The 27,156-nt window shown below is 48.6% G+C and overlaps 1 protein-coding gene across 4 annotated transcripts; it reads left to right on the top strand.

Moving 5' to 3' along the window:
- LOC147903275 (alpha/beta hydrolase domain-containing protein WAV2-like) lies at positions 1 to 23,700 on the top strand. 4 transcript variants are annotated; one of them, XM_087373036.1, is made up of 8 exons: positions 1 to 97; positions 457 to 536; positions 777 to 812; positions 941 to 1,019; positions 1,146 to 1,200; positions 1,323 to 1,439; positions 2,519 to 2,683; positions 22,822 to 23,700. In XM_087373036.1, exons 1-8 carry the CDS (start codon positions 93 to 95, stop codon positions 23,035 to 23,037), a joined length of 753 nt encoding a protein of 250 aa, XP_087229162.1. In that variant the 5' UTR covers positions 1 to 92; the 3' UTR covers positions 23,038 to 23,700. The 4 variants fall into 4 exon arrangements, with proteins under 4 accessions (XP_087229162.1, XP_087229163.1, XP_087229161.1 ...); XM_087373037.1 differs by lacking the exon at positions 941 to 1,019 and having other exon boundaries at positions 1,115 to 1,200; XM_087373035.1 differs by lacking the exon at positions 1 to 97 and having other exon boundaries at positions 176 to 536.
- Positions 23,701 to 27,156: the final 3,456 nt, after the last annotated feature.

Genomic DNA, 27,156 nt, shown 5'->3' on the forward strand with positions numbered 1-27,156 from the left:
TGTAAGTCTAATTCTATTATGCAGGGAAAAAAAAGAAATTCTAACAATTATGCAAATTCCAAAATTTCATTCTATACGACAGAGATTGTCAGATGAGGTATAACTCTTACATGAAACGTTTAAACAATATTGTGCACTTCGAAATTTCAACACTACTAGTTCTCAAGTTCGCAAGTTCGCAGTACTTCCTCTTAATAATATCTGCCTGCCCGGATCTGGTAACGGATTTTGCACTCATAGCATCGTTTTTGTGACAAATGTCTTCCTTTGGAGTGCTTCCCTTTGCCTTGAGCCTGGTATGGGCAATCTTCTTCGTGGCCTCCTCTACGGCATCGGAGGACTCGCTTGCACTTGCCTGCTGCTGCTGTATAGCATCCAGGAGAAGCTTCTCTACATCCCTAAGCTTCCTGGTTTCAGCCACGGATATACTCTAACGCCCGCGTCGTTCCATCTCAGCTACGAGGATGTCTGGCTTGCTGCGTCGGATGGCGTTCGCTTGCACGGCTGGTTCATCAAGTTTTTCCCCGAACGCAGAGGTCCGCATGTTCAATCCATATGTAAACTCGATATACCGTCACGATCGTAGCTTGTATAATCGTGAATGGTGACACCGATAAATCGCATCTGCTTAATTGTAGCTGAAAGCGTTCTAAGCCAGGCACCCATATGAAAATGTTCTTGGGGTTACATTCACTACGTAGGAGAGACCATTAGTCGCTTTGTGGAAAAAGAAATCATTTTGATTAATCTGACACCCTATGTATTCATGCATACAGGTCCTACTATCCTTTTCTTTCAAGGAAATGGGGGCAGTATCTTTTGACATTGATATGCTCTCTTTATGCTTCAAATTAAACTTAAATTCATTTTCTCTTGCATATTGTGTATGGAACGTACGAGTGGCGTACGATGCGATGTTTTTCCTTATTTAAATATGTAGACATCGCACACAGACTTCAGTTTATTCATACAATGGTGCAACGTCTGAAGAGTAATGTATTCATGCTTTCATACAGAGGGTACATTGTTCCGCATAATCATTTTGTGTAGGAATGTAGTCATAACAGTATGTCCAATTTTTGTGTTTTGTTTATACGTCACTTCTTGATGGAAGCTTGGAAAACGATACAAAAATGTTCGTTCAGGTATGGTTCCAGCGACGGGTACCCGTCCGAATGGGGCTTGATAAGAGATGCTCAGGTAAAGCATCCTAAAGATTCAATCCAAATTGTAACAAGTTCATTTTTGAACGGTCTTTTGTTGATTTGAATGTGGAAATCTAAATTCTTTTGTGCCAACTTTTGCCGTGTATTTTTGAGTAGGCTGCACTGGAACACCTATTACAAAGGACAGATATTGATACAACCAAGTTAGTAGTGTTTGGGAGGTCACTCGGTGGAGCAGTTGGAACAGCTCTTGTCAAGAATAACCCTGGAAAGGTAAGGCGTCATATCTCTTTCTATAAGGGAATTTACAAAGGATCACATAGATCACACTTCATGGCTTCTTGCTAAGGACATGGCTTTGTTTTTATCTTTATGGCACTTCTTTCCCGCTTGTTTCACAACAGACTATGTTTTGTAGTTTTGTTTTGGTTTTGACGTTCAACCTCTTCAAAACACACTTCGCTTTGTGCTGTTGCTAACCAGCCAGTGATCTCTCGTTGCTCTAACTTAATATCGTCTAAAATAAGAGACTAGTAATACTTTTTAAAATGGCCGCTGACTGGTGAGGTTATTCTCCATATGCCCAAAAAGTTGGAAAGATAAAATCCAATCAATTAATAAGTAGAGTGTAGATAGTATTTTAAATTTTTGGTTGCTTTTGGAATTTGTCCTTAAAAAGCAAAGCATGGTTTTTGAAGGAATTTGGGTGTTTAGTTTCTCTCTCTGTCTCTGTCTCTTTGTCATGATTGTTTGAACACTGTAAGAAGTTTCAGATGTGGCCACTTTTGTGAAATGTGCCACCACCATAGCAAAGGTGGTATGGTAGGACACTGAAAATCATGTCAACGATTTCCATGAAGTAGACCATGATCAATGCATTAGGTTTGTAATGATGATGATCAGGAGCTGGTGTCTCGTGTCAAAAGAACTCAACAAAGTGGTGGGCATTATGTGCACATAAACAGAATTTGAAAGAAAATAGAAATAGGTTTCATTAATGAGGATTTGTTATAGGAAAAATGTCTAAAAAATGCACAGTGCATTGTTTGCTAGTTCCTCGTATGGCACGGGTATTTATGTACACGTATCGTCTCTCTTTGGTCTTATCAGGAAAATGACCTATAACCCCTTTTCTACCCTACTCATAATAATTTTGGTTTTCTTATCAGATTATAACTAGGGGATTATCTTATTGTGACTGCATTGAGACATGGATTACTAATAACGAGTGCTAAGGGTCCTTGCCTAATTGCGTATGGCTGAGAAACACGTATATATAGATCGTATAAATCTGCAATCCAGTTGTGGTACTTTTTAGAGTGGTCTACTTATCTGATTGGTGTTTTGTATAGGTTCATGCATTGATACTGGAGAACACATTCACATCTGTGTTGGATATGGCAGGAGTTATGTTTCCTGTCTTGAAGTGGTTTATTGGAGGCACATGTAGTACGGGTCCTAGAATACTAAATTTTCTGGTGCGCTCACCATGGAACACCATCAATATCATTGATAAGGTACGTGCTACATCTTTACTGTTGTTCAAACATTATTTGTGTGCTTGATTTGGATTCTGTTTTTGGGTGCTTATGTTATGATTGTGAAATTTATTGGAAGTTGCATTTACTTTTAGGCGTAAACTTGATGAATGTATGAAGCCTGGAACCTTTGCAAATGTTTTGAGCGTTTCATTGTGCATTTTTTCCCTTTGAGAGTGGGACGTCAAAGGTGAGTTCTTGAGTTATACATTATGATGTATGAGTACAACTGCAGTGTTTGGAGAACTATATTTGAGTCTTCTAGTTGGAGTCTATGCAGACTTGTCCCATTCTAGAATGAACCTTGAAGTTTGTGATGGCTCATATTTGGCCACTTGGGGTTGTGTTAAGGTTTTAATCTCGTAGTTAATGACTCCTTTAAAATCCACAATCAAAGCCTCCTCTTGAAACAGCAAACTATCAAGTTTTCTGCTATAAACATAAACCACCAGCAATGATGATATGGTCTAGGAGAGTGCGCGAGTCCATCCATATATCACTGCCTCATCCGTGAGTACACTCATCATAGAAGTCCCATAGCAGATGTATTGTTAGCAAAAAATACCTCGGGCGAGACATACAGTGTCACCAAGCGACTTCTAGATACCGTGAGCCTGTCTGTTGACAAGGGAGTGGAGGAACTACTCCCCTCTTGAGCATCAGACAATGCTCCAGACCTATGCTTTGCTGAGCCTGAAGGAGCTACAACGGAAGTCAGCTCAAAGCACAACAACTGAGTGGACTACACCACTCTGAGTGAAATCTGCTAGTTCACTCGCCTCCAAAAACTTGAACCACACAAACATGGCAATAATGGATCCTAGGAACATAGATCCTGGTAAGCCCAATACCAGAGAGAGATTGTCTCCTGAGTACCGGCAAGCCCTATTTGAAGCTGGAAAGTGTTTCCTTTGCAAAGAGGAGGGCCATCAGGCCAAAGATTGTCCCAATCATAAATGGAAACAACCTATGGGAGCACAAGAAGCGAAAAAGGACAGCCACGCGCTAGGAGATTTGTGCAGTAATTTTGGTATGAATAATTGTAACAGCCAGAAATTGGAGAGTCTCCTTTTTCTAGGCTGCATTGTTATTTGCAGGATGGATATTCCCTGCTAGTCTTGTTGGTTTTTGTATCAGTCAGAAGATGGTGAGTCTCCTCTTTCTAGGCTGAATGGAAAATTGCAGAATAAGTATTCCTTGCCAGTGTTGGATTGCTCTTGTTGCCTGGCATGGCTAGAGCAGCACATTCTTGTATCACATGCTTGTTTTGGATGCTCTTGTCGCCCGGCATGGCTTGAGCAGTAAATAAATTTAGTACATGCCTGTTTGTGTTTGATTTGAACCATGAGTCAAGGATCCAAGTCTAGCATAGATTGGCTAAACCGATTCAACTTGCAGTGATGCAAGCGTGAAATGTAAAAAACTCTTGCAAGCCAAGCCTTGCAGAATCGAGCACACCTCGCGATAGTCGCCCTAGAGCCTGGGGTCCCACGCTTCAAGGTGGAGTGGAGGGTGTAGATGATGTCTTGCCAGATGGCGACCAAGGTAGCTGAGGGTGGAACCGGATGCTTACCTATCACCAGACTGCCGTATCCAAATCGCCAACTGCCAGGAGGTCCCAAGAGCTGCCTGGAGAATTTGCAATCTGCCAAGAGGCTGCCAGGGAGCTGTAGGAGAAATCGCAATTTGCCCAGGGGTCAGTCTGGGAAATTTGCAGTTTTTTTTTTTTGGGGCAAAGAAAGGAACCTTCTATTAATGCTTGAGAGACTCATACAAAACAGCAGCCCCGAAGAAAAACCGGCCTGCTTCAGAGAAACCAAGCTCATTGCCTAGGGAATCTCTCGTACTGGGGCTAATAGGCAGGTGGGGGGGACTTTACAACCAGCGAATTCCTCGCGGGATGAAAATGTAAAAAACTCTTGCAAGCCAAGCCTTGCAGAATTGAGCACACCTCGCGATAGTCGCCCTAGAGCCTGGGGTCCCATGCTCCAAGGTGGAGTGGAGGGTGTAGATGATGTCCTTGCCAGATGGCGACCAAGGTAGCCGAGGGTGGAACCGGATGCTCACCCATCACCATACTACAGGGAGCAACCCAAATGTTCCATGCAGTGATATTGGCTTCTACCTCCCATACGCTATCCTTTGGAGGAGCAGCAGCAGCTAGGCTATCAGGAGGGACTGTCTCATGGGAGCTCTGAATGCTTTGACCCTGTATTCGGTAAGCTAGAGAGATCTCATCAATCTAGAACGCGTGTCCTCTCTCAGTCAACCAGGCCACCATCCCCCAAGTGTAGTCCCTTTGAAGACTCTGCATACGAGTCATAATCTTGAGGGCTCCCATTCAAATCCTCACTGCGCTACGACAGCTCCAGAGGCAGTGCGGGATCGTCTTTAGAAAACCAGTAGAGCAACAATGACACTGCTCCTCCACCGGCATCTGCGCTAACCACGGGCCGATGGGCAAGCCTCTGTGGGTGACCAGCCAGCAGAAGTAGGATATCTTCCTCAGCGCAAATTGGACCATAACCGCATCCAAAACTTGGAACGGACATCCCGGGGCACTCTCTGGGCCACACAGTGCCTCTCCCTCGAAGGGGTCCACATCGAAGAGTCCATCTGAAGCCTTCTGCTAATCCCTGTGGTGTAGGAAAAGAAGGGCACCTTGTCCACCTGCTCAGCAAGGCCGTCCCTGGAGGGACAAAACCACTCTCCCGGAACCACTGGACCTCCCTCAAAGGTCTATGCTCAAAGCCAGAGGCGCCATCTAGGGCATCCTGCTCTGAGATACTGGGAGGGTCAATGTGCCACTCCTTCCCCAAATGTCCCACCACTGTGATCATATGTCAATGAATCCCATCTAGACCCCCGTCCATCTTTGAGTCTCTCTCAGTGAGTGCCTGGAGTAGGCCTACAGGTCCTACACGAAAAAAATCGGGCTGCGTGCTGTCTCGCTGCATCATCATCCTCAATGGGACACATGCTGAGAAAACTGGCCCAACCATCTGCTGTCCATCCACATGCGAAGTCCCTCCCATCAGGACTCAGGGATGGCCAGGTCAATCTCTCTCATCCGTTGACCTGTTCCTCACAGATGCTCTACGGCACCAAGCCTCGCCTCTGCGTCCATGGGTAATCTGCTCCATTTGCCAAAGTACCCGGCTGGTCCATTGTCCCACTGTGCCCAATCAATGTGAGCCCGCTGTCCGAGCATACGTCCCTCCTGATCTCAGATCTCTGGGTGCCAAACAAGGGCTTGACGCTCAAACTCCTTTTTGTATCGGGGCTGAGCACGAATGAGCCCCCCTGCTAATCTCTCTCATTCGTTGCCCTGTCCCTCGCAGATGCTCTACGGCACCTAGCCTCGCCTCTGCCTCCATGGGTAATCTGCTCTATCTACCAAAGTACCCAGCTAGTCCATTGTCCCACTGTGCCCAATCAATGTGAGTCCGCTATCCGAGCATACGCCCCTCTTGATCTCAGATCTCTGGCTGCCAAACAAGGGGCTACGCTGAAACTCCTCTCTGTATCAGGGTTGAGCATTAATGAGGCCCCCTGCTTATGGAGGCTCCTCATCAAGGGGGAACCCTTCTGCGTAAGGGAGGCCTATGAGAAGATCCATTTGTGAAAGCTGCCACTACCCCCCAATGCGTGGGGTGTTCCTGAGAAGCCCTCGCTATAAGAGGAGCTTCCAAGGCTCTGCACTTGGGGTGAGGCCATGAACAACCAAATTTCCTAAGAGGGCTCTGCTCTACATCTCCGGATCAATGATACTCAAGCCTCCCAGTGCCTGTGGCATGATCACCATTTGCCAAGCGACCCGGGCTCTAGTATTCCTCGTGCCGTCCAAACGTGCCCAAAGGAAGTTCCGAACCAACCGTAGGAGCTGCCCAATGCACACTCCGTGAAAATAGTAGCAGAAAGCGATATACGAGGTCGTGGCAAGAAGGACCCGGTTTGCCACTAAGGCACGACCCTCTAGGGAGAGTTTGGCCGAGCTCCAGTAGAGAAGCTTGCGCTGAACATTCTCAAGGATCGGGCGATCTGCTGCTCTGCTGTAATGCCAATACCAACCTGACATCCGAGGTATCTCGCTGTTTGGCCCCGCGGTATCCATCTGAAGCCAAAGTTGCTCCCCCACTCATGAATCTCCTGTCACCTGTGTCTCCTCAGAGCTTGTAAAGAAACCTATAGACTATGTCCAGTTGACCTGTGCACCCGAGGCCTCACAGTAGATACCCAGGACTCCTCTGACTCTCTCCAAACTCGTTGTGGTGCCCTCTACATACAAGGCCGTGTCATCTGCAAACTTAGAGTCCAACAGCTCCTCCTCTTGCCTGATTGGGAGCCTCAACCCTGTGAGACCTGCCACCTGTGATCTCAAGCCTCCGCCACAAACAAGAAGAGGAAGGGAGCAAGGGGGCAGCCTTGGCGGACTGAGCGAGAGAGAGGAAAGGCCTCGCCGTGTGTCCTCCGATAAGCTTTGGCTAGAGCTCCCCGCATTAAGTGTAGAAACTCTGACCCATCTGTCTAAGAAACTCAATCTCCGCATAGTACCCTCTAAGAAGGACCACTCCACCGTGTTGTAGGCCTTGTCAAAATCCAAGAGGAGGATGGCCAACGGTGGTGACTCCTCCCTGGACCAATCCACTGCCTCCCAAAATGTGAAGATGTTGTCCAGGATGCTGTGCTCTTGGACGAACCCGGTTTGTGTGTCGTGAATGATGTCAGTAAGATGGGGCCGTAACCGCAAACTCAAGATCTTGGCGAGGATCTTGTATGCAGTATCAAGCAAAGTGATCGGTCTCCACTGTCGGATGTCAGACCCCCCAGAACGTGAAGATGTTGTCTAGGATGTTGCGCTCCTGGATGAACCCGATCTGTGTGTCGTGAATGATGTCAGTAAGATGGGGCCGTAACCGCAAACTCAAAATCTTGGCGAGGATCTTGTATGCAGTATCAAGCAAAGTGATTGGTCTCCACTGCCGGATTTTTGACCTATCTCCCCCTTTCGGGATCAAACAAATCCACCCCCTGATCAAGGACTGAGGGAGGGAGCTTGTGTCAGAATCTCATGGCAAGCTAGTCGGTGGAGATAATCTCCTAGAAGTTCCGGAAGAAGGCCGGAGTCAAGCCATCCTCGCGAGCACACTTCTGGGTCGGGAGTGCCTTGAGGGCTTCCCAAAGCTCCTCATCCGTGAAAGGTTCCTCGAGACTGTTGCACAAATCCTGCGAGACTATTGTCGGAACGTGATCCCAAACTACCTCCCTGGCCACAAGACCAGCTGGAATCATCCTCTTTGTCTGAAAGAGCTGGCTGTAAAAACCTGTGGTTAGGTCTAAAATCTCTAGCGGGTCAGTGTGCATGATGCCTTGTGGATCTCAGAGATGTAGTGGTGTGAAAAAACTGCTTCGTCATCCTGTCCCCCTGTTGTACCCATTGGGCCCGGGAAGAGTGATAGGAGAACTCAGCCTGCCGAATCTTCGTGTCCTAAAGCTCAAGGCGAGCGCTCTCAAATCTGCCATTAAGCCCTTGAGATCCTAGGTCCTACTTCGTGAGCTGCTCTATGGAGGCGAGGTCTCTCCTGAGTGCCCGCTCGGGCTCTTGAAGAGTCCTCCGCCTAAGGGCATGAGCCTGCAACTCGTCATTGCTCCTCTGGATCACATCGGCTACCCACGAAGCCCAACCCTCGGACGGTGCCATCTCTGACTGCTGCGAAATCCCTGCCATGACCTGCTGAATCTCCTCGTGCTGCAGGAGGTCCTCTGGGATGTGGACCCCCTTTTGAGGAAGACCTCGGCAGGGCTGCTCTAAGTGAAGTATGACTGGAGAGTGGTCTGACATCGTGCTACTTGCCAGAATCCCGGTAGAGCTGCCTCTGTGCAGCGCCCAGTCCCCAACGTAGAAGCGGTCTAGCCCCTCAAGTAGTCCATCATGTCTCTTCTCTTCGAAAGAGAAGAGGAGGCTGCCAGGTATCTTGCTGAAATCTGGCTCTCGCCACAGGTCTTTGCCACTGATCATGAAAATGAACTGCTCCCAGGTGCTCCGCTCTGTTGTTGGCAACTTAGAGAAGGAGGTGCCGCCCTGTTTGTCCTCCCCAAACTCCAAGTTGTTGAAGTCCCCTCCAACAATCCAGAAGCCTACATCCGGAAGACTCTTTGATAGCCTCCTCCAAAAGGCCGGACGGTGTTGTCTGCACGATGGGCATACACGTTCAGGATCCCAATCCTAGACTCTCCCATCCTAACTCCCATCCAAACTGTCCGTCCTGGGATAAGCTCGCCCTGATCATAGACCTCTGGAGCCATTGTCTGTGAGACTAAGATGCAGACCCCTCCCCTCCGTCCTACTGCAGGGGACCACTCCTCCGGACTTCTCCCTAGGAGAAGGTGGTGTTACCGTCTGATGTTTGATGCTGAGCACATATGCTCTTGAATCAAAAGGATGTCCAGTGTCCGCCCTACCGCTGATAAGGAAAAAAAAGGAAAGACAACCAGGAATTATGTACTTCACCACGTTAGATAACTGAGACTTCATAGGGATCAGCTGCAATGTGGGCTCGTAGATGATGAGCTTATGAACTAGGTTCCAGAGCAGATATCCGGAGCACACAAATAACAAGTCAATCTCCCACACAATCTGACTAGAACACACACAGGAACACACAGACTCTTTGAAAGAGGGGAAAGAAGGCTTTGACTTGTTGTAGCTTTGTGTCAACCAAGAGTTGTTCATACACACAGTCGTTCTTTGTACGACAGATCAACCACACATGATGTATCTACAACACCTCCTTCCAGCAGCTTGTATATGATAAACAGCTCGTACTTATGCTTCTCATACGGAATCCTCATGCACAAAGAACCCCCAAGAATGCTCATCCATCGAGTCATCCCCTCCACCTATAGATTCATGAAACCTCAACGATCAAAGTCCCTATCATGACTTCCGTTCAGTCACTATTGCATCTGCACATAAGCTGTACGTCATACTCAGAATTGTAAGCAGCCACATCACGAGTGCTTCCAGCAGCGACGACTGCCAACCTGTCTTTTGTTCCAGCTAAGCTCCCCCACGCAGCCTGCACACTTGTGCGTGATTAAAGGTAACAAACCCACAGCCCAAAAAAATGAGCGACTCGCACTTCATGTCGATCAGCCCATTAGCTCTCCGCTCAGCTAATCGTCCATCAGCCCTGTGCTTTTTTTCAGATCATCACACCCCGTTCATCGTCACCTTCACGTGTTCAAACACTGCAGCTACATTCCGTGCTAATACATGCTCCTGCGCTACACAAAATTCTCTATTCTCGTAGAGAATCTAGAGCCCATCTACTCCAAGCTTCTGCAATCACGATCCCAACACCCAAGACCAAGAAGTCCTCCACACCGGCCACTTCATAGCTTCACCTTGTCGTGAATCCTTCACACCATCAGCAGTACCTGTGACCAGCAGCCTCCTCCACGACTCTCTAGCTTCCTTGTAGAGATCCCCCAGCCAGGTCCTGAAGCTCCCAGTCCGTGAGCTTCATGCCATCTCTCTCCACGCAGCCGCCCCCACCATCCTGAGCTCACGTCTTTCCCTGCGAGCTCACTGTTGCGCCTACCTTCACCAAGCTCCTTTGAGAATTACCACATTGTCGCGTACCGCCAGCCAAAGGCCTCTCCTTCTCTATCATCCAGAGCGCAGTAGTGATGACGCTTCTTTCCTACACAAAAGAGTTCCGCCATGCCTGCAATCGAGTCGCCTCCCCTGCTCCTCCCAGAAGCCACCATCACGTTTTTTTCTTCCAGTAACCACCATGTTTCCCAGCTCCTAGCCGCCACCTCGCCTTTAGAAGCTTCTCCGTCATCCTCATGTAGCTACGTACATGCATGCTTCTTTGATATATGCCACGTCACCTTTGCCTTTTTTTACCACTCTCCCATTAAAAAAATGCAAATATCCCCCCAAGGCACATTAAATGCACATTTTGGACCTTTAGTCACACAATTCCCAACACACATTAGCATGCACATGAAAGCTTGCATGCACCCCTATACACACACATGAAAAGCCCCTTGACATGGACACCAGAACATATCAAATTCCTGTAACATGCAAGTGCACATTGACTTAGGAAAATATTAAAAAACCCTTCATGACTTGACTTTACATGACCCCAAAAACATTTCACTTGACCACACACTGGACACGAGACTACGGAAGAGACCTTGAGTCAAAAATCTCCTGATAGGCCTGCCGAACTAGGGTGCGGATATCTTCCCAAAAGAAACGAAAGAAAGTTGGCGTCAGACCATCATCCTGTCCTGGGCACTTCTGAGGAGGAAGGGCCTTGAGGGCCTCCCAGAGCTGCTCCTCTGTGAAAGGAGCCTCAAGTCGTCTGCTCAGTCTCGGAGAGACCACCACTGGAACTTGCTCCCACATTGCCTTGTGGGCTATAAGGGATGTGGGGGATGACTCCTCTGACTGAAACAATTGTCTGTAGAAGTCCGTGGTCATCTCTAAAATCTCTTGGGGATCTATATTTATCTGCCCTTGTGCATCTTTGAAGCGCTGGATCCATGGGAAGGTGTCCTCAAGTAGAGCAGCAATGAGAGTTCCAAGTCCTGTATGTGGTGAGAAAAGTCCTCACCGAAGGAAGTTGCTTTCTTTTCTGTTTCCAGCGACATGTCTTCATGCTGTGGGGTTTGATTAAAAGGAAATGACCCTTGTGTATTGGTGTACTAGACTACAACTCATACAACGTTATGAACTGTCCACCTTCAAGAATGCACCAAATGAGTTGCCATGTTGTAGGAATGGGTTGAGGAGAGTGTCTTCAGCAACGCAGGGAGATGGCAGATGATAGGATGAGATGAGTAGAGGGGAGTGGTAAGCATCCTGTGGTGATCTGCAGATATATGGGAATAGAAATTGTAGGAAAGAGAGGCGGTTTGGGGATGTAAAGGGGGTGGAGAAGTGGTAGAAAGCATAGGTGATGAAGCGCTAAGAAGACATGTAGATGATGACAAATTGCAGAAGATGGCTGTTGCTATGCTGAATGAGCAAACGGGGGCAAAGACACAGAAAAGAGCTGTTGGAAGGCTGTAAGTGTTGGAATATGGAAGAAAGAACTAGAAACTAGAAAACTAGAAGTGAAATAATAACAAGATTGAAAGACAAGAAGTACCTTGAGAAGAGTGTAGACAAGACACAAGCTAGATAGATGGATTGCAATGATGTGACCCATGAATATATGGGCCAAAGTACAAGACATAAAGCAAGAGTGCTTATGGGATTTTTGTAGAGGTGCCACATGGCACACATTCAAGACACAAAGACTAGACTAGACTTAGACAAATGTAGACTAGGGAAATAGTACACTTAGTGTGCACTTATCTCCAACACCCTCCTTAAGTGGACACTAGGAGTAAGACAGAAAGACAAGACTAGAAGACAGACATAAAGATTGATAGACTGAGAGACAAGATAGAAGACATGACAGACAAAGATCCTGAGACACCCCTCCTCAAGTGATATCCTCATATGGGTCCACAAGGGTAGGGACAAGATGGATCTAAAACAAAACACAGTCAGATTGATAGACAAATAGACAGACAGACAAGACTAGATAGACAGAAGACTGACTGTAGTCAAACAGAAAGACCAAGACACTAGAACCCTTTGACCTACATCATTGGTGGTCAAAGTGGTAGACAAGAAATAGAAGTAATCAGAAAGCCCACTTCTCATCATATGAGGAAGGAACAGTAGGATCAGCTGATGGAGATGTTGCTGCAACATGGGCTGAGGTAGATGCAGGGGCTGATGTAGAGGGTTTGGAGTAGCAGTCCCTCTCCCGGTGATTATCACGGCCACAAATGGTGCATGGATGAGCCTTGAAACAGTCCTTCTCCATATGATTAGTTTTGCCACAATGGGTGCAAGGCTTTCTTACCTTAGAACTTCCTTTCTTTGCTAAAAATGCAGTGTCAGTTACCTTTCGTTGTTGAGTTCTTTCTTCCTCTTGGAGAGCATTGATGATACCTTCAAGAGAAGGATTATTGTGATACTTGAAGGTAGTGACAAGAGTAGCATAGGTGTCAGGTAAGCTTTTGAGAAGCACAGCAATAGCAATATCTTCGGAGATGGGAGACTTTACTGATGCAAGCTGAACCATAAGACTGTGAAGATAATTGACATGAGAGGCTATAGTAGCTCCTTCTTGCATATGTAGATCAAAGAATGAGATCATAAGTGCAATCTTAGAGTTTTTAGATCGGGGTCCAAAAAGGGTATCCAAAGTGATCCATGCTTGAGGAGCAGACTGTATGTCGGAGATGTGATGAATGTAATCATCTCCAAGACCGAGCAAGATGATAGCATAGGCTTTGTCGTTCTTGGCAGTGACAGCTTGCTCAATGTCGGGATCTTCGGGAGCAGCACGGTGAACAATGTCCCAAAGACCTTCTTTCATAAGATGGCACTTAATTTTGATTTGCCAAGTATGAAAGTTGGACCCATTGAATTTGTCGATAGACATGAGAGAATGAGAGGAAGATGCCATGTGGGAAGGTCTTACCTCTTGCTAAGATGCAAGGGCAGTGTCTATTCCCTTACAATATTGCAAAAATAAATGAAAGGAGAGATCCAAGAAGCCGGTTCTCTCACCACTTTGTCAAGGCCATAGCATGTGACAGCCCATCGAAGCAGGAGGAACCAGCAAAAAAAAGGAACTGCTCGGCAAACTGAAAGAGGCAATGCACAGTACCTTAATCCCAGGCAAAGGCAGAGGCGCAAAAAGGAGTGCGGTCTTGGAGGTGCAGGCAGCGCGAGCTCCAAGGCAAAGCCGTAGGGAAGACGTGGGCAGCTCTCTGGCGATCTCCGTGCAGTCACGAACAGATGGCGCAGATCTCCGTGAAGATGGCGCAGATCGCGAACAGCAGCTGGAGAGGTGCGGCCTGTGCAGGTACGGATTCCGTACAGTCGTACGGACTGTACGTACAGTCATACGGACTGTACGGACAGTCTTGACTGTACTTCGAAATGTTCGTTCGTTGATGCAGGTGCAGGAGTGACAGCAGGGACAGCAAGAGCAGGAGCTACAGCAGCGCCAGATCTGTGCAGATCTGACGCGCAGATCTGGAAGAGCGGAACTGCGCAGCAGATCTGGCAGCGCAATAGCGTGCAGATCTGGCAGAGAGCTGGCGGGCAGATCTGCAGCGGCAGCAGGAACGGCAGCAGCGGGCAGAAGATGAAGATGGCGACCAGCTGAGCGAGGGAGAAATCTGAGAAAAGAGGCAGCTATGGCTACAACAGACTGAGGGGAGAGAAGAGCGAGCAACCTGGCTCTGATACCATGTTGGAATATGGAAGCAAGAACTAGAAACTAGAAAACTAGAAGTGAAATAATAACAAGATTGAAAGACAAGAAGTACCTTGAGAAGAGTGTAGACAAGACACAAGCTAGATAGATGGATTGCAATGATGTGACCCATGAATATATGGGCCAAAGTACAAGACATAAAGCAAGAGTGCTTATGGGATAATTGTAGAGGTGCCACATGGCACACACTCAAGACACAAAGACTAGACTAGACTTAGACACATGTAGACTAGGGAAATAGTACACTTAGTGTGCACTTATCTCCAACAGGAAGAGCAGGCCAAATTCAGAGGGGAGCTGCTGGAGATTAGTCAGGGGCTGGTGAGGAGCAGGAGGGAGCTCTTGGAGAGGCAGGATGGACTCGCAGAAAGGAAACGCGAGCATGAATGAATGAGGAAGGGCCTTTTTGTAGGTGGAGTTGGGGATTGAGTAGGTTGAAGGGACCATCGATTTGTCTCCTATGTACCTAAATAGAGAACATGTGCGATTTTTCTGTTTTTCTTTTTTTTCCCAAAGAAAGGAACCTTCTATTAATGCTTGAAAGATTTCATACAAGACAGCAGCCCGGAAGGTGCTGAGTATGGAAAAAAACCGGAAAAGGCTGAAAGAAAGAAAACTGGCCTGTTCCAGAGAAACCCAGCTCACTACCTAGGGGATCTTTGGAACTGGGACTAACAGGCAAGTGGGGGGACTATACAGCCAGCGAATCCCTCGCGGAGTGAAGATGTAGAAAATACCTGTAGGCCAAGCCTTGCAGAAACGAGGATGCCTCTCGATAGACGCCTTGGAGCCTGGAGTCCCACGCTCCTAGGTTGACCGTAGAGTGTAGATGATATCCTGCCAAATGGCAACTAAGGTAGCTGAGGGTGGAACCGGGTGCTCTCCCATCACAAGACTGCAGTGAGCCACCCAAATGTTCCAAGCCGTGATGCTGGCTACCACCTTCCAAACACTGTCCTCCCTAGTAGGAGGAGCGAGGCTGTCAGGGGGGATTGCCTCGTGGAGTGCAATCCTTTGGATGCTTTGACCCTATGTCCGGTAGGTTGGGGAGATCTCATCAATCTGAAATGCGTGTCCTCCCTCTGTCAACCAAACCACCATCCCCCAGGTGTAGTCTCTATGAAGACTCTGCATACGTGTCATGATCTTGAGGGCTCTCATCCAGATCCTCGCTGCGCCACAACAGCTCCACAGGCAATGCGGGATAGTCTCCAGGACACCATCGGAGTAACAATGGCACTGCCCCTCCACTCGCATCTGCTCCAACCACGGGCCGATGACCAAGCCTCCATGGGCTGCCAGCCAGAAGAAGTATGAGATCTTCCTTGGCCGCAAGTTGGACCACAACCGCCTCCAAAACCTGGAGCGCACATCCCGGGGCACTCTCTGGGTCACCCAGTGTCTCTCCCTTGAGGGGGCCCACCTCGACGAGTCCATGTGAAGCCTCCTGCCAATCCGTGTGGTGTAGGAAAAGAAGGGCACCTCCTCCACCGTCTCAGCTAGGCCGCCCCTGGAGGGCCAGAACCACTCCCCCGGATCCCACTAGACATCCCTCAGGGGTCTACCGTCCCACAGCCAAAGGTGCCATCTAGGGGCGTCCTGCTCTGAGATACTGAGAGGGTCAATGTGCCACTCCTTCCCCAAACGTCCTACCACTATGATCATCTGCCAGTGTATCCCATCAAGGCTCCCATCCATCTCAGGGTCACTCAGTGAGTCGCTGAAGTAGGCCTCCAGGTCCTACACGGAAGAAGCCGGGGTGCGTGTTGCCGCGCTGCATCAACATCCTCAAGGGAACACCAGTACGGGAAAATTGCCCCAACCATCTGTTGTCTCTTCAAACGTGAAGTGCTTCCCACCAGGACTTAAGAATGGCTAAGTCAATCTCGCCCATCTGTTGCCGTGTCCCTCGCAGATGCGCTAGGGCCTTAAGCCTCGCCTCTGTCTCCATAGGTAGTCTGCTCCAACGACCAAAAGACCTTGCTGGACCACTGTCCCACTGTGCCCAACCAATGTGAGTCCGCTGTCCGAGCATACGTCCCTCTTGATCTCTGACCTTTGGGTGCCATAGAAGGGGCTGGCGCTCAAACTCCTCTCTGCATCTGGACGGAGCACGGATGAGACCCCCTGCCAGTCTCTGCCAAACATTGTGAAGACTCCCATCAGGGGGGAGCCCTTCCCCGTAAGGGGAACCTCCGAGAAGATCCATCTATGTGAAGGTTGCCATTGTCCCCCAGTGCGTGGGGTGTTCATGAGAAGCCCTCCTTGTAAGAGGAGCTTCCAAGGCTCTGCACCTGGGGTGAGGCTACGAACCACCAACTTGCCCAGAAGGGCCCTGCTCTGCATCTCCGGATCAATGATACCCAAGCCTTCCAGTGCTTGTGGCATGATCACCGTCTGCCAAGCTACTCGAGTCCTAGTGTTCCTCCTGTCGTCTGAACCTGCCCAGAGGAAGTTTCGTACCAACTGTCAGAGCTGCCCAATGCATCCTCTGTGAAAGCACCAGCAAGAGGCAATATACCAGGCCGTGGCAAGAAGGACCTAGTTTGCCACTAAGGTGCGACTTGCTAGGGATAGTTTGGTCGAGCTCCAATAGAGAAGCTTGCGCCGAACACTCTCCAAGACCGGGACAATCTACTTCTCTGCTGTGATGTCAATACCCACCTGGCATCCGAGGTATCTCGCTGTCTGGCCCCGCGGTATCCATTTGAAGTCAAAGTCACTCCCCCACTCACGGATCTCCTGTGTCTCCTCAAAGCGTGTGAAGAAGCCTATGGATTTCGTCCAGTTGATCCGTGCCCCCGAGGCCTCACAGTAGATAGCCAAGGCGCCTCTGAGTCTCTCTAGACTCGCTGTGGTGCCCTCAACATACAAGGCCGTGTCATCTGCAAACTCTGAGTCAAGTAGCTCTTTCATACCACTGGGCCCTGATAGATAGGCACACATCTACAGTGTCTCTGAGACTCGCAGAGTATCATGCACACTGACCCGCAGGAGATTCTTGACATGACTACCGGTTTTTACAGCCAGCTTTTTCAGACGGAGAGGATGCCCCCAACTAGTCTTGTGGCCCGAGAGCTAGTTTGGGATCACGTTCCGACAATAGTCTCGCATGACTTATACAGCAAACTTGAGGAGCCTTTCACAGATGAGGAGCTCTAGGAAGCCCTCAAGACTCTCCCGACCCAGACGTGCCCGGGTGAGGATGGCTCGACTCCGGCCTTCTTCCAGAACTTCTAGGAGATTATCTCCACCCCTTTCCGTCTAGCTTGCCAGGAGATTTTTCACACAGGCCTTCTCCCTCAGTCCTTGAGCAAGGGGTGGATTTGTTTGATCCCGAAAGGGGGAGATAGGTCACACATCCGACAGTGGAGACCGATCACTCTGCTTGATACTGCATACAAGATCCTCGCCAAGGTCTTCAATTTGCGGTTATAGCCTCATCTTACCGACATCATCCATGATACACAGACTGGGTTTGTCCAGGAGCATAGCATCCTGGACAACATCTTCACGTTCTGGGAGGCACTGGATTGGTCCAGGAAGGAGTCACAGCCACTAGCCGTCCTTCTCTTGGACTTTGAGAAGGCCTACGACAAGGTGGAGTAGTCTTTCCTAGAGGGCACTATGAGGAGATTGGGTTTCTTAGACAGATGGGTCAAAGGAGTTTCAGCACTATATGCAAGGAGCTCTAGTCAGATGCTTATCGAAGGACACACAGGTGAGGCCTTTCCTCTCTCTCGCTCGGTCCGCAAGGGCTGCCCACTGGCTCCCTTCCTCTTCTTATTTGTAGCGAAGGCTCTGGGCTACTATTTGAGATCACAGGTGGCGGGTCTCACAGGGTTGAGGCTCCCCCTGCTGCACCCATCAGGCCGGGGAGGATTGATAGGAGAACTCAGCCCTTCGCAGCTCTGTGTCTTGAAGCTCGAGACGAGCGTTCTCGAATCTGTCACTTAGCCATTGAGAACGTGGGTCTTGTTCCTTGAGCCTCTTGATGGAGGCGAGGTCTCTCCTCAAAGCCTGCTCACGCTCCTGAAGGGTCCTCCTTCGCTTAAGGACGTGAGCCTGCAGCTCCTCACTGCTCCTCTGAAATCACGTCGGCCACCCACGCAGCCCAGCCCTCACACGGTGCATCTCTGACTGCCCCAAATCCTTGCCATGACCAGTTGAATCTCCTTGACCTGCAAGAGGTCCTCTGGAATGCGGACCCCCCTCTGGGGGAGACCTCGACGGGGCTGATCCAATTGAAGTACCACTAAGAGTGGTCTGACATCGTGGTACCTGCCAGAATCCCGGTAGATTTGTCTCTGTGTAGTGCGTAGTCCCTCTGTGTGTAGAGGCCTAGCAATCCATCGTGTCCCCTCTGTCCAAAGAAGAAGAGAAGGTTGCCAGGAGTCCTGCTAAACTTTGGCTCTCTCCACGGGTCTCTGCCACTGATTATGAAAATGAATTGCTCTGAGGTGCTATTCTGCTGCTGGCATCTCAGAGAACGACATGCTGCCGTGTTTGTCTTCCCCAAACTCCAGGTTCTTGAAGTCACCTCCAACAATCCAGGAGTCAACATCAGGAAGCATCAGGAAGACACTTTGACAACCTCCTCCAAAAGGCCGGGCGGTGTTGTCTACACGTTGGGGCATACATGTTCAGGATCCCAATCGTGGACTCTCCCGTTCGAACTCCTGTTCAAACTGCCCGTCCTAGAATGAGCTCGTCTTGATCGTAGACCTTTAAAGCCAAAGTTTGTGAGATTGAGTTGCAGATCCCGCCGCTCCGTTCTACTGCGGGAGACCACTCCTCTTGACCTCTCCCTGGGAGAAGGTGATGGCGTCGTCTGATGTCTGCGGCTGAAAGCAAGTGCTCCTAAATCATAAGGATGTCCACTGCCTGTCCTACCATTGTCTTGTGCAACTCTTGCCAGAGTATCAAGTACTGTGGCTGGCTACGAACACAGTCGTGAAACTCGTGTACGTTCCAACTCACTATGGTCCAACTCATGAGGACGGGGGAGTCGGGAACAAGGCTCTCCTATGAGTGGGTGCCTGTCCTAGAAAGACTACCTTGTGTGATTTTGCTTAGGGTTTAGAGGGCGAGTAGTCAGTTTTTGTGTGATGCCATACTAGGGTGGCTATCGGCTCAATACCGATCTTCCGTCCCACTTCATCATGAAGGAGGCTTCCACCCCGAATAGCTCCGCACACTTCTAGAAGGGCCAGAAGTGTGACTGCTCCACCTTTGCCTCCAGCGTCAATCTGATAACTCTTATCGCCAAACCACACACCAGCTCCTCGTGCGTGAAGCTCAACTGAAAGTTCATCTCCGTGCCATGGGCGTACCAAAGATCTAGTCCGTGTGGCTCCATCCACTCGTCCATCATGAGTGTAATCTGATTACCCAAAATAGCATCAAACACCTCCGGGGTTCACTTCTCCAACCCTGTGGAGGTAAACGGAAATCTCCAAACAGGGTGTATGTGAGATCCCATTGCATTGATCGAATCCCCCTTCCGGCTGAAGGACCATGAGCGTTACCTCCAATGGTAGAGGGTATGAGTCTAGAATCTCCAGATAGTTCCAGGGTTCTAACCTCCAGAAGTGTCCCGCGGTAAGGGACGCCTAGGCTGGAGGTTGGGAGCTGCTGACCGGGAGCACAAGCCTCGTTCCTCAGGATCCCTCCCTGAGCGGACCTGTTGTTGCGATGAGGAAGCAGAAGGGGGCGTCATCGTTCCCTTGCCTGATGGCAGGGGTGTGGAAGTGGAAGAAGCTTTTGTTGAAGTGGAGAGGGGGGTGACGGGAGAGGGAGGGGTAGGGACATTGGGGACAGAGGGAGGGGGGCGGATGGTGAGAGTGAGCATAGAAGGGGGGAGGAGGGGGCGGGGGAACCATGGAGGGGGAGGGGGAAGTGAAGAGGAGAGGGAGGGGTCTGTGGGGGGAGGGGGAGGGAAAGGAGGAGGGAAAAGGACGACCGTAGGTCCTCCCTGTTGATTAGGCTCGCCAAGGCTTTGGATCGGCTCCTCTGCGGCCCTTGTCGGGCTAGCGTCTGTGGCTTCCGCCAGCGCTGCATCTGGAGCTCTTGGGGCTCGCTGCTGTTGCAAGGGTGGGTGCGGAGGCTGAACCTCCGAAGCTGGAGGATCGGCTGGAAGGGCGGTGGTTTCTGTCGTTGGAGGAGGTGGCTCCTGTTGTTCCTCCTTGGAGGCCTCTCGATCAACTCTGTCCCTCTCCGTGCGATTGGCCCTCTGCTTGTGGCGTTTGCGGGCCTGCTTGCTTGGTTTCTTTTTCTTTTTAACCTATGTCGAGTTCCCTTCCAAGGGGGTAACCCATGGGGTTTGAGACTTCTGCTGCTCCTGCCTGAGAGGCCGCTGAACTTAGGTCTGCTGACTCTGCCTACTCTCCGGAGGAAGGGGGGGAGACCACAGGGACAATCTTTGGCGAGGTGACCCATCTGTCTGCACCGGAGACACTGGCCTAGTAACCTGGAGATCTCCACCTTCTGGTGAAATGTGCCCCCTTCCAAGGTCTCGAGAAAGATCAACTCTGGGAGGGACTTTGGGCTCTCAACCACTAGCTTGATCTTGGGGACTCCATCTGCTAGAATTGAGGCGGCCGACTCTGGCGGGGACTCGAGCACTGTGCCAAATGCCTGACCAATGGAAAGAAGGATGGCTCGATACTCCTTGGGGAGCCCTAGGAAGCGGAGTGTGACTGGAAAACGTGGAACATGGTGTGTCATATCAATGTCCTCCATTGTGAACCCATGATACCAAGGAAAGAGGTAGACAAGATGCGGGCCAAGGAGGATGGGGCTCTGCTCCACAAGTGTCGAGGCAGTGTCGGGGGAGCTCAGCTGGATGAGGAAAACGCCTCGTCCACAAATGGTGACCTCCTGGATGTGGTCTTCCTCTAATGCCAAGCTCGCCTGGATCCACTCTTGCATCTGTCTCCGTGTAGGTGTGAGGCCCACAATTCTGCCCACAAGCGCCTTGTCTTGGAGGGATTGAACTGCCTGTTGTACCTGTTGCTTGTCAACTAGGGAAAGAAGAACCTTAACGGCTATGGGATTTGAGGGTGTTGCCATAGAGCTCCTCTAGCCAGACCAAGGGTCACCACCAAGGTTCTTCTTTCGCCTTAACAAGCAGAAGTGCTCCTGCTGCAGGGAGGAAGAAGAAAAAGAGGAAGAAGAGCATCAGAGAGGGAGAGGGAGGCGGAGGCGAGGCGAGGTGAAGGAGGGGGCAAGGATAGAAGTGGAAGAAGGAGGGCAAGGAGGACGGAAGGCGGAAGAGGAAGGAGGGTGAGAAGGCAAGGAGGGAGAGAATGAGGGAATGAGAGGGCAAGAGGGCAGAGAGGAGACGGGAGAGGGGGGGAGCCGGTGGGGGAGAGGAGGAGGACGCGGGGGCGAAAGAGTGGAAGTGGCGGGGGGCGGAGGTGGAGGAGATGGAGGCGGGGCGACGGGAGGTAGAGGTGGTGAGAGCGGGCGGGGCTGGCAGGGGAACAATAGGCGGAGGGGGAGGCAACAGAGGCGGAAGCAAGAGGGGCGGGCGAGGGGCGAGGTGGTGGGAGCAGAAGGGGAGGCAGGGAGGGCGAGGGAGTACAGAGGGGGGCAGACAGGGCGAGGCAGAGGGGCAGCCACCAGGGGGGGCATGGCGGCCCAGCAGGAGCTCACGAGGAGCTTAGCTTGCAGCTCTAAGATCTTACTCAAGGTCTTGAGTGTACGATTACATCCTACTCTTCGAGATATCATCTACAATATGTAGGAACATGTGTGATATCTCCTAGGGTGCTTCCATAGCCCACCAAATTTGGTGTGTGACTCACCTTTCCATAGGGGCTCTTAGTTCTTTACTTTGATTTGAAGAAAACCATTATTTGGATGCTTCTTTGGGACGAAGTATTCACTTTTTCGAGTTCTTCCACATGATGCCCTTAGATTTGAAAAACCCCAACTTTTGGTCCATTACCCAGTTTACCAAAAATATTAATAGGGGAACTTTAAGGCATAGTTAGGGGAAACGGGGAACGGAAACGGAAACGGAAATGGAAACGTTTCGGGATTTCTGGGAGGGCTGAAACGGGGAAACGCCACGTCAGCAAGGGGGGGGGGGGGGTAGAAAAGGGGGTTCTGTATGTACTGGTGGTACCTGTCAATCCTCCAGATTGCGCCCCAGGTCCTGACTCAGTAAGTTTGAGCCCACTGGACCAGAACAGGTCCCCTAAGCAGGGTGGCTCCTAGGGTTGGACCTCCTTTAACCAGCTCCAGAGACTATCACTCTTGGGTTGGGCCTCTGTTAACCAACTCCAGAACGTTCACCCCTTAGTTAAAACATGGGTGGACATAGAGTCCCTGACCCGATGGTATCTGAAACTTTTAAAAAGAAAATTCAAAGAAATCATTACAAGAAGGATACTTGTTCTGAGCCATGACAAGTTACTGCTCAGAGGCATGATTAGAGGCTTGCAAAAGATTAATATTGTTGAACAAAATTTGGGGCCCATCCTTGATTTTAAAGTGGTTGAGGTTTTACTTTCACTGGCTGGTCAAGCCCATAAAGTCTACTTGTGGAGTCTCAAAGACTTCTGGTTATTGAGTTTGTATTTTGAATCTCAGTAAATTTTTGCAAAGGCAGAGAGTTGGCATTCCCAGGGTCGAAGGGATGTGTCTATCGCTCTTTTTTAATAAGCACATGTGGTTCTTATTCAGGAAGCACAGTGGTGCTTTGATTATGCAATGTGTTACTAATCTTTGATTTTCTCTTGGCAGATCTCAGAACCTATCTTGTTCTTGTCCAGTAGTCAAGATGAAATCATTCCCCCTTCACATATGCAGCGGCTTTATACTGCTGCTACTGCTTGCAATACAAGCTGCTTTTGTGTTGAGTTCCCTACTGGAACACATATGGATAATTGGCTGACTGATGGGGACCGCTATTGGAGATCAATTGAGCTTTTTTTGGAAAAGCATGCTGGAGATTGTTAGAAAGGTGAAAGTGTACACGGGCAAGAATATGTGGTAGGGTCTCCAGAAAATGATGATTTGTGATGGATATGCTGGTGGCAGAATTTATGGGGGGACCTTGTTTCTACATGTATTATGGGGCATGGCAAGAAGGCAAAAGCACAGTAGAGCAGGACAGGCTATGCCGTCTCAAGACTCCTGCTGTGCTACTCATCATTTTTCTTTGTATTCCTTTAGTACGTAAAAATGTGTAGCTTGACAGCCAAGGTGATCTCTTAGTAATAGCTGCGTAGTTTGTTTGCAGCTTTTAGAATTTCTAAAAATCTTGAGTGGAACGTCGTAACTATGGACAGCTGATCAGCTTTTTGGATTCATTAACTTGAGGCCTTGATACTGCCACACTTATTGAGGTGGGAAATACTGCAGTGGATCTCCTGCACTAGCAATAAAAAATGTGCTTAAGGGTAGCACATATATATACTGAGCACAGTTTTGCTCTCAAATGTTTTAGAAGCCAAGACATCTGGATTTCTTAAAGGTCTTCGCTTGGAGACCTGAAGTATGTAAGTACTTGTTGCTCACCAGAGTGATAGCTACTTTCTACTATTCTGAAAATTTAACCTTGATTTCAGTTAAAAGAAGCATTTCAGGTGGATATGGGAATCTCAGGTTTGACAGTTCAATTGTTACCTCCTAATCTTTTAATGGAATCTTCAGATGCAAACTTTTAAATGTATTGATCGAACAATACAATCAAGGTTTGAAGATGGAAGATAGTCTGTTTGCTATGCCAGAATAAGTCTGCTTCATTTTGCCTTTCAATGCTTTCTCAAGATATTTGTTCTTCTTTGTTTAAGGCTTCTGAAAAGCTATGGTTTGTGATAAAAGGCATGATGCAATGTTTTTTTTTCCCCCCCAAAAAAAGGAACCTTCTATTAATGCTTGAAAATTTTCATACAAGACAGCAGCCCCGAAGGTGCTGAGTACGGAAAAAACCGGGAAAAGGCTGATAGAAAAACCAGCCTGTTCCAGAGAAACCCAGCTCATTGCCTAGGGGATCTCTGGAACTGGGGCTAACAGCCCATGATGCAATGTTTGTCTTGCCAATTGCTACAGGGAAGTTGTGAAACTGTTGTTTTAAAAGCTCTCTCTAAAATCTGAAGCTTTTATTCTCAAATGCAAATAAAGGGGAAGCTTGAAGGCTGAAGAGAGAAAGCTGAAATGTAGGCGGGAAGCTAGATCACGTAAAATGAACACATGTAGACTGCAAGCTACAAGGTGTCTGCTGTTTTCTCAAATGAGGGATATGCCCATCCATGGACTTTCCCAAGGCTAAAGAGTAAATCGAGAGAATTGTGTTGGAATATGGAAGCAAGAACTAGAACTAGAAACTGGAAATGAAATAACGAGATTGAAAGACAAGAAATACCTTGAGAAGAGTGTAGACAAGACACAAGCTAGACAGTTGATGGCAATGATGTGACCCATGAATATATGGGCCAAAGTACAAGACATAAAGCAAGAGTGCTTATGGGATAATTGTAGAAGTGCCACATGGCACATACTCAAGACATAAAGACTAGACTTAGACAAATGTAGACTAGGAAATAGTACACTTAGTGTGCACTTATCTACAACACCCTCCTTAAGTGGACACTAGGAGTAAGACAGAAAGACAAGACTAGAAGACAGACATAAAGACTGAGAGACTGAGAGACAAGATAGAAGTCATGACAGACAAAGATCCTGAGACACCCCTCCTCAAGTGATATCCTCATATGGGTCCACAAGGGTAGGGACAAGATGGATCTAAAACAAAACACAGTCAGATTGATAGACAAATAGACAAACAAACAAGACTAGATAGACAGAAGACTGACTGTAGACTAACAGAAAGACCAAGACACTAGAATCCCTTGACCTACATCATCGGTGGTCAAGGTGGTAGACAAGACATAGATGTAATCAGAAAGCCCACTTATCATCATGTGAGGAAGGAACAGCAGGATCAGCTGATGGAGATGTTGCAGCAACATGGGTTGAGGTAGATGCAGGGGCTGATGTAGAGGTTTTGGAGTAGCAGTCCCTCTCCCGGTGACTATCACAGCCACAAATGGTGCATGGATGAGCCTTGAAACAGTCCTTCTCCATGTGATCAGTTTTGCCACAATGGGTGCAAGGCTTTCTTACCTTAGAACTTCCTTTCTTTGCTAAAAATGCAGTGTCAGTTACCTTTCGTTGTTGAGTTCTTTCTTCCTCTTGGAGAGCATTGATGATACCCTCAAGAGAAGGATTATTATGATACTTGAAGGTAGTGATAAGAGTAGCATAGGTGTCAGGTAAGCTTTTGAGAAGCACAGCAATAGCAATATCTTCGGAGATGGGAGACTTGACTGACGCAAGCTGAACCGTAAGATTGCGAAGACGCAAGCTGAACCGTAAGATTGCGAAGATAATTGACATGAGAGGCTATAGTAGCTCCTTCCTGCATATGTAGATCAAAGAATGAGATCATAAGTGCAATCTTAGAGTTTTTAGATCGGGGTCCAAAAAGGGTATCCAAAGTGATCCATGCTTGAGGAGCAGACTGTATGTCGGAGATGCGATGAGTGTAATCATCTCCAAGGCCGAGCAATATGATAGCATAGGCTTTGTCGTTCTTGGCAGTGACAACTTGCTCAGAGGGACCTTCGGGAGCAGCACGGTGAACAATGTCCCAAAGACCTTTCATAAGATGGCACTTGATTTTGATTTGCCAAGTATGAAAGTTGGACCCATTGAATTTGTCGATAAATATGAGAGAATGAGACGAAGATGCCATGTGGGAAGGTCTTACCTCTTGCTAGGATGCAAAGGCAGTGTCTATTCCCTTACAATATTGCAGAAATAAATGAGAGGAGAGATCCAAGAAGCCGGTTCTCTCACCACTTTGTCAAGGCCATAGCATATGACAACCCATCGAAGCAGGAGGAACCAGCAAAAAGGAGAGACTGCTCAGCAAACTGAAAGAGGCAAAGTACAGTACCTTAATCCCAGGCAGAGGTAGAGGTGCAACAAAAGGGCGCAGATCTCTGTGAAGATGGAGCAGATGGAGAAGTCGGCCTGTGCTTCCGTACGGTCGTACGGACTGTACGGACTGCGGAGTACGGACGGCATACAGAGTATGGACGACGTACGGACGGAGGACGACGTATGGTCGGCGTACGGATGGCGCTGATCTGTACGGATAGCAGGAGCGGGTGCAGGAGTGACAGCAGGACTGCACAGATCTGGAGCTCAGATCTGGCAGTGGCGCTCAGATCTGTGGCTGAACTACGCAAATCTGGTGCTCAGATCTGTGGTTGAACTACGCAGATCTGGTGCAAATCTGGAGCGGAAACACAGATCTGGTGCGCAGATCTGGCACACAATGGCGGGGTTGAAAGAGGGAGAAATGAGAAGAGGGAGAAATCTGAGAAGAGGGGCAGATCTGCAGCGGGGGAGAGATCTGAGAAGAGGCAGACTGAGGGGAGAGAAGAGGGATCAACCTAGCTCTGATACCATGTTGGAATATGGAAGCAAGAACTAGAACTAGAAACTGGAAATGAAATAACAAGATTGAAAGACAAGAAATACCTTGAGAAGAGTGTAGACAAGACACAAGCTAGACAGTTGATTGCAATGATGTGACCCATGAATATATGGGCCAAAGTACAAGACATAAAGTAAGAGTGCTTATGGGATAATTGTAGAAGTGCCACATGGCACATACTCAAGACATGAAGACTAGACTTAGACTTAGACAAATGTAGACTAGGAAATAGTACACTTAGTGTGCACTTATCTCCAACAAATTGACCGTCCGGAATTTAATTAAGGGCTACACGTGGAGGATGTGTCCAAATTTTGTATGCTCTAGAAATATGTAGCAAGAACATTCTAGAAAGATCAACAAGAGCCTTGCTGATTTGGCATGAGCTGTGTAACGTGTGACATGCTGAGTTTGCAGAGCCAATTGCTATGTTATCGGAAATGAAGCTCTTTAGTGCATTCCACCGATTCAATGAAGTATTATTATACATGCTAAGGATGGGACCCAAACCATATGTACAAGATTGATCTCAACTTGTCAACCATGCCAATAATTGGAGTACTGATTGA

This window comes from Dipteris shenzhenensis, chromosome 3 (assembly GCF_047967505.1).
Source record: "Dipteris shenzhenensis isolate YYH24624 ecotype China chromosome 3, Dip_SZ_1.0, whole genome shotgun sequence".
NCBI lineage: Eukaryota > Viridiplantae > Streptophyta > Polypodiopsida > Gleicheniales > Dipteridaceae > Dipteris > Dipteris shenzhenensis.

Excerpts from the sequence above, each read along its gene's own strand:
- LOC147903275 (XM_087373035.1), top strand. The coding sequence starts at position 299 with ATGGGCAATCTTCTTCGTGGCCTCCTCTACGGCATCGGAGGACTCGCT. Across the intron at positions 1,020-1,145 it reads TTCATGCTTTCATACAGAGG|GTATGGTTCCAGCGACGGGT; the intron begins GTACATTGTTCC and ends ATGTTCGTTCAG. Across the intron at positions 1,201-1,322 it reads GCTTGATAAGAGATGCTCAG|GCTGCACTGGAACACCTATT; the intron begins GTAAAGCATCCT and ends ATTTTTGAGTAG.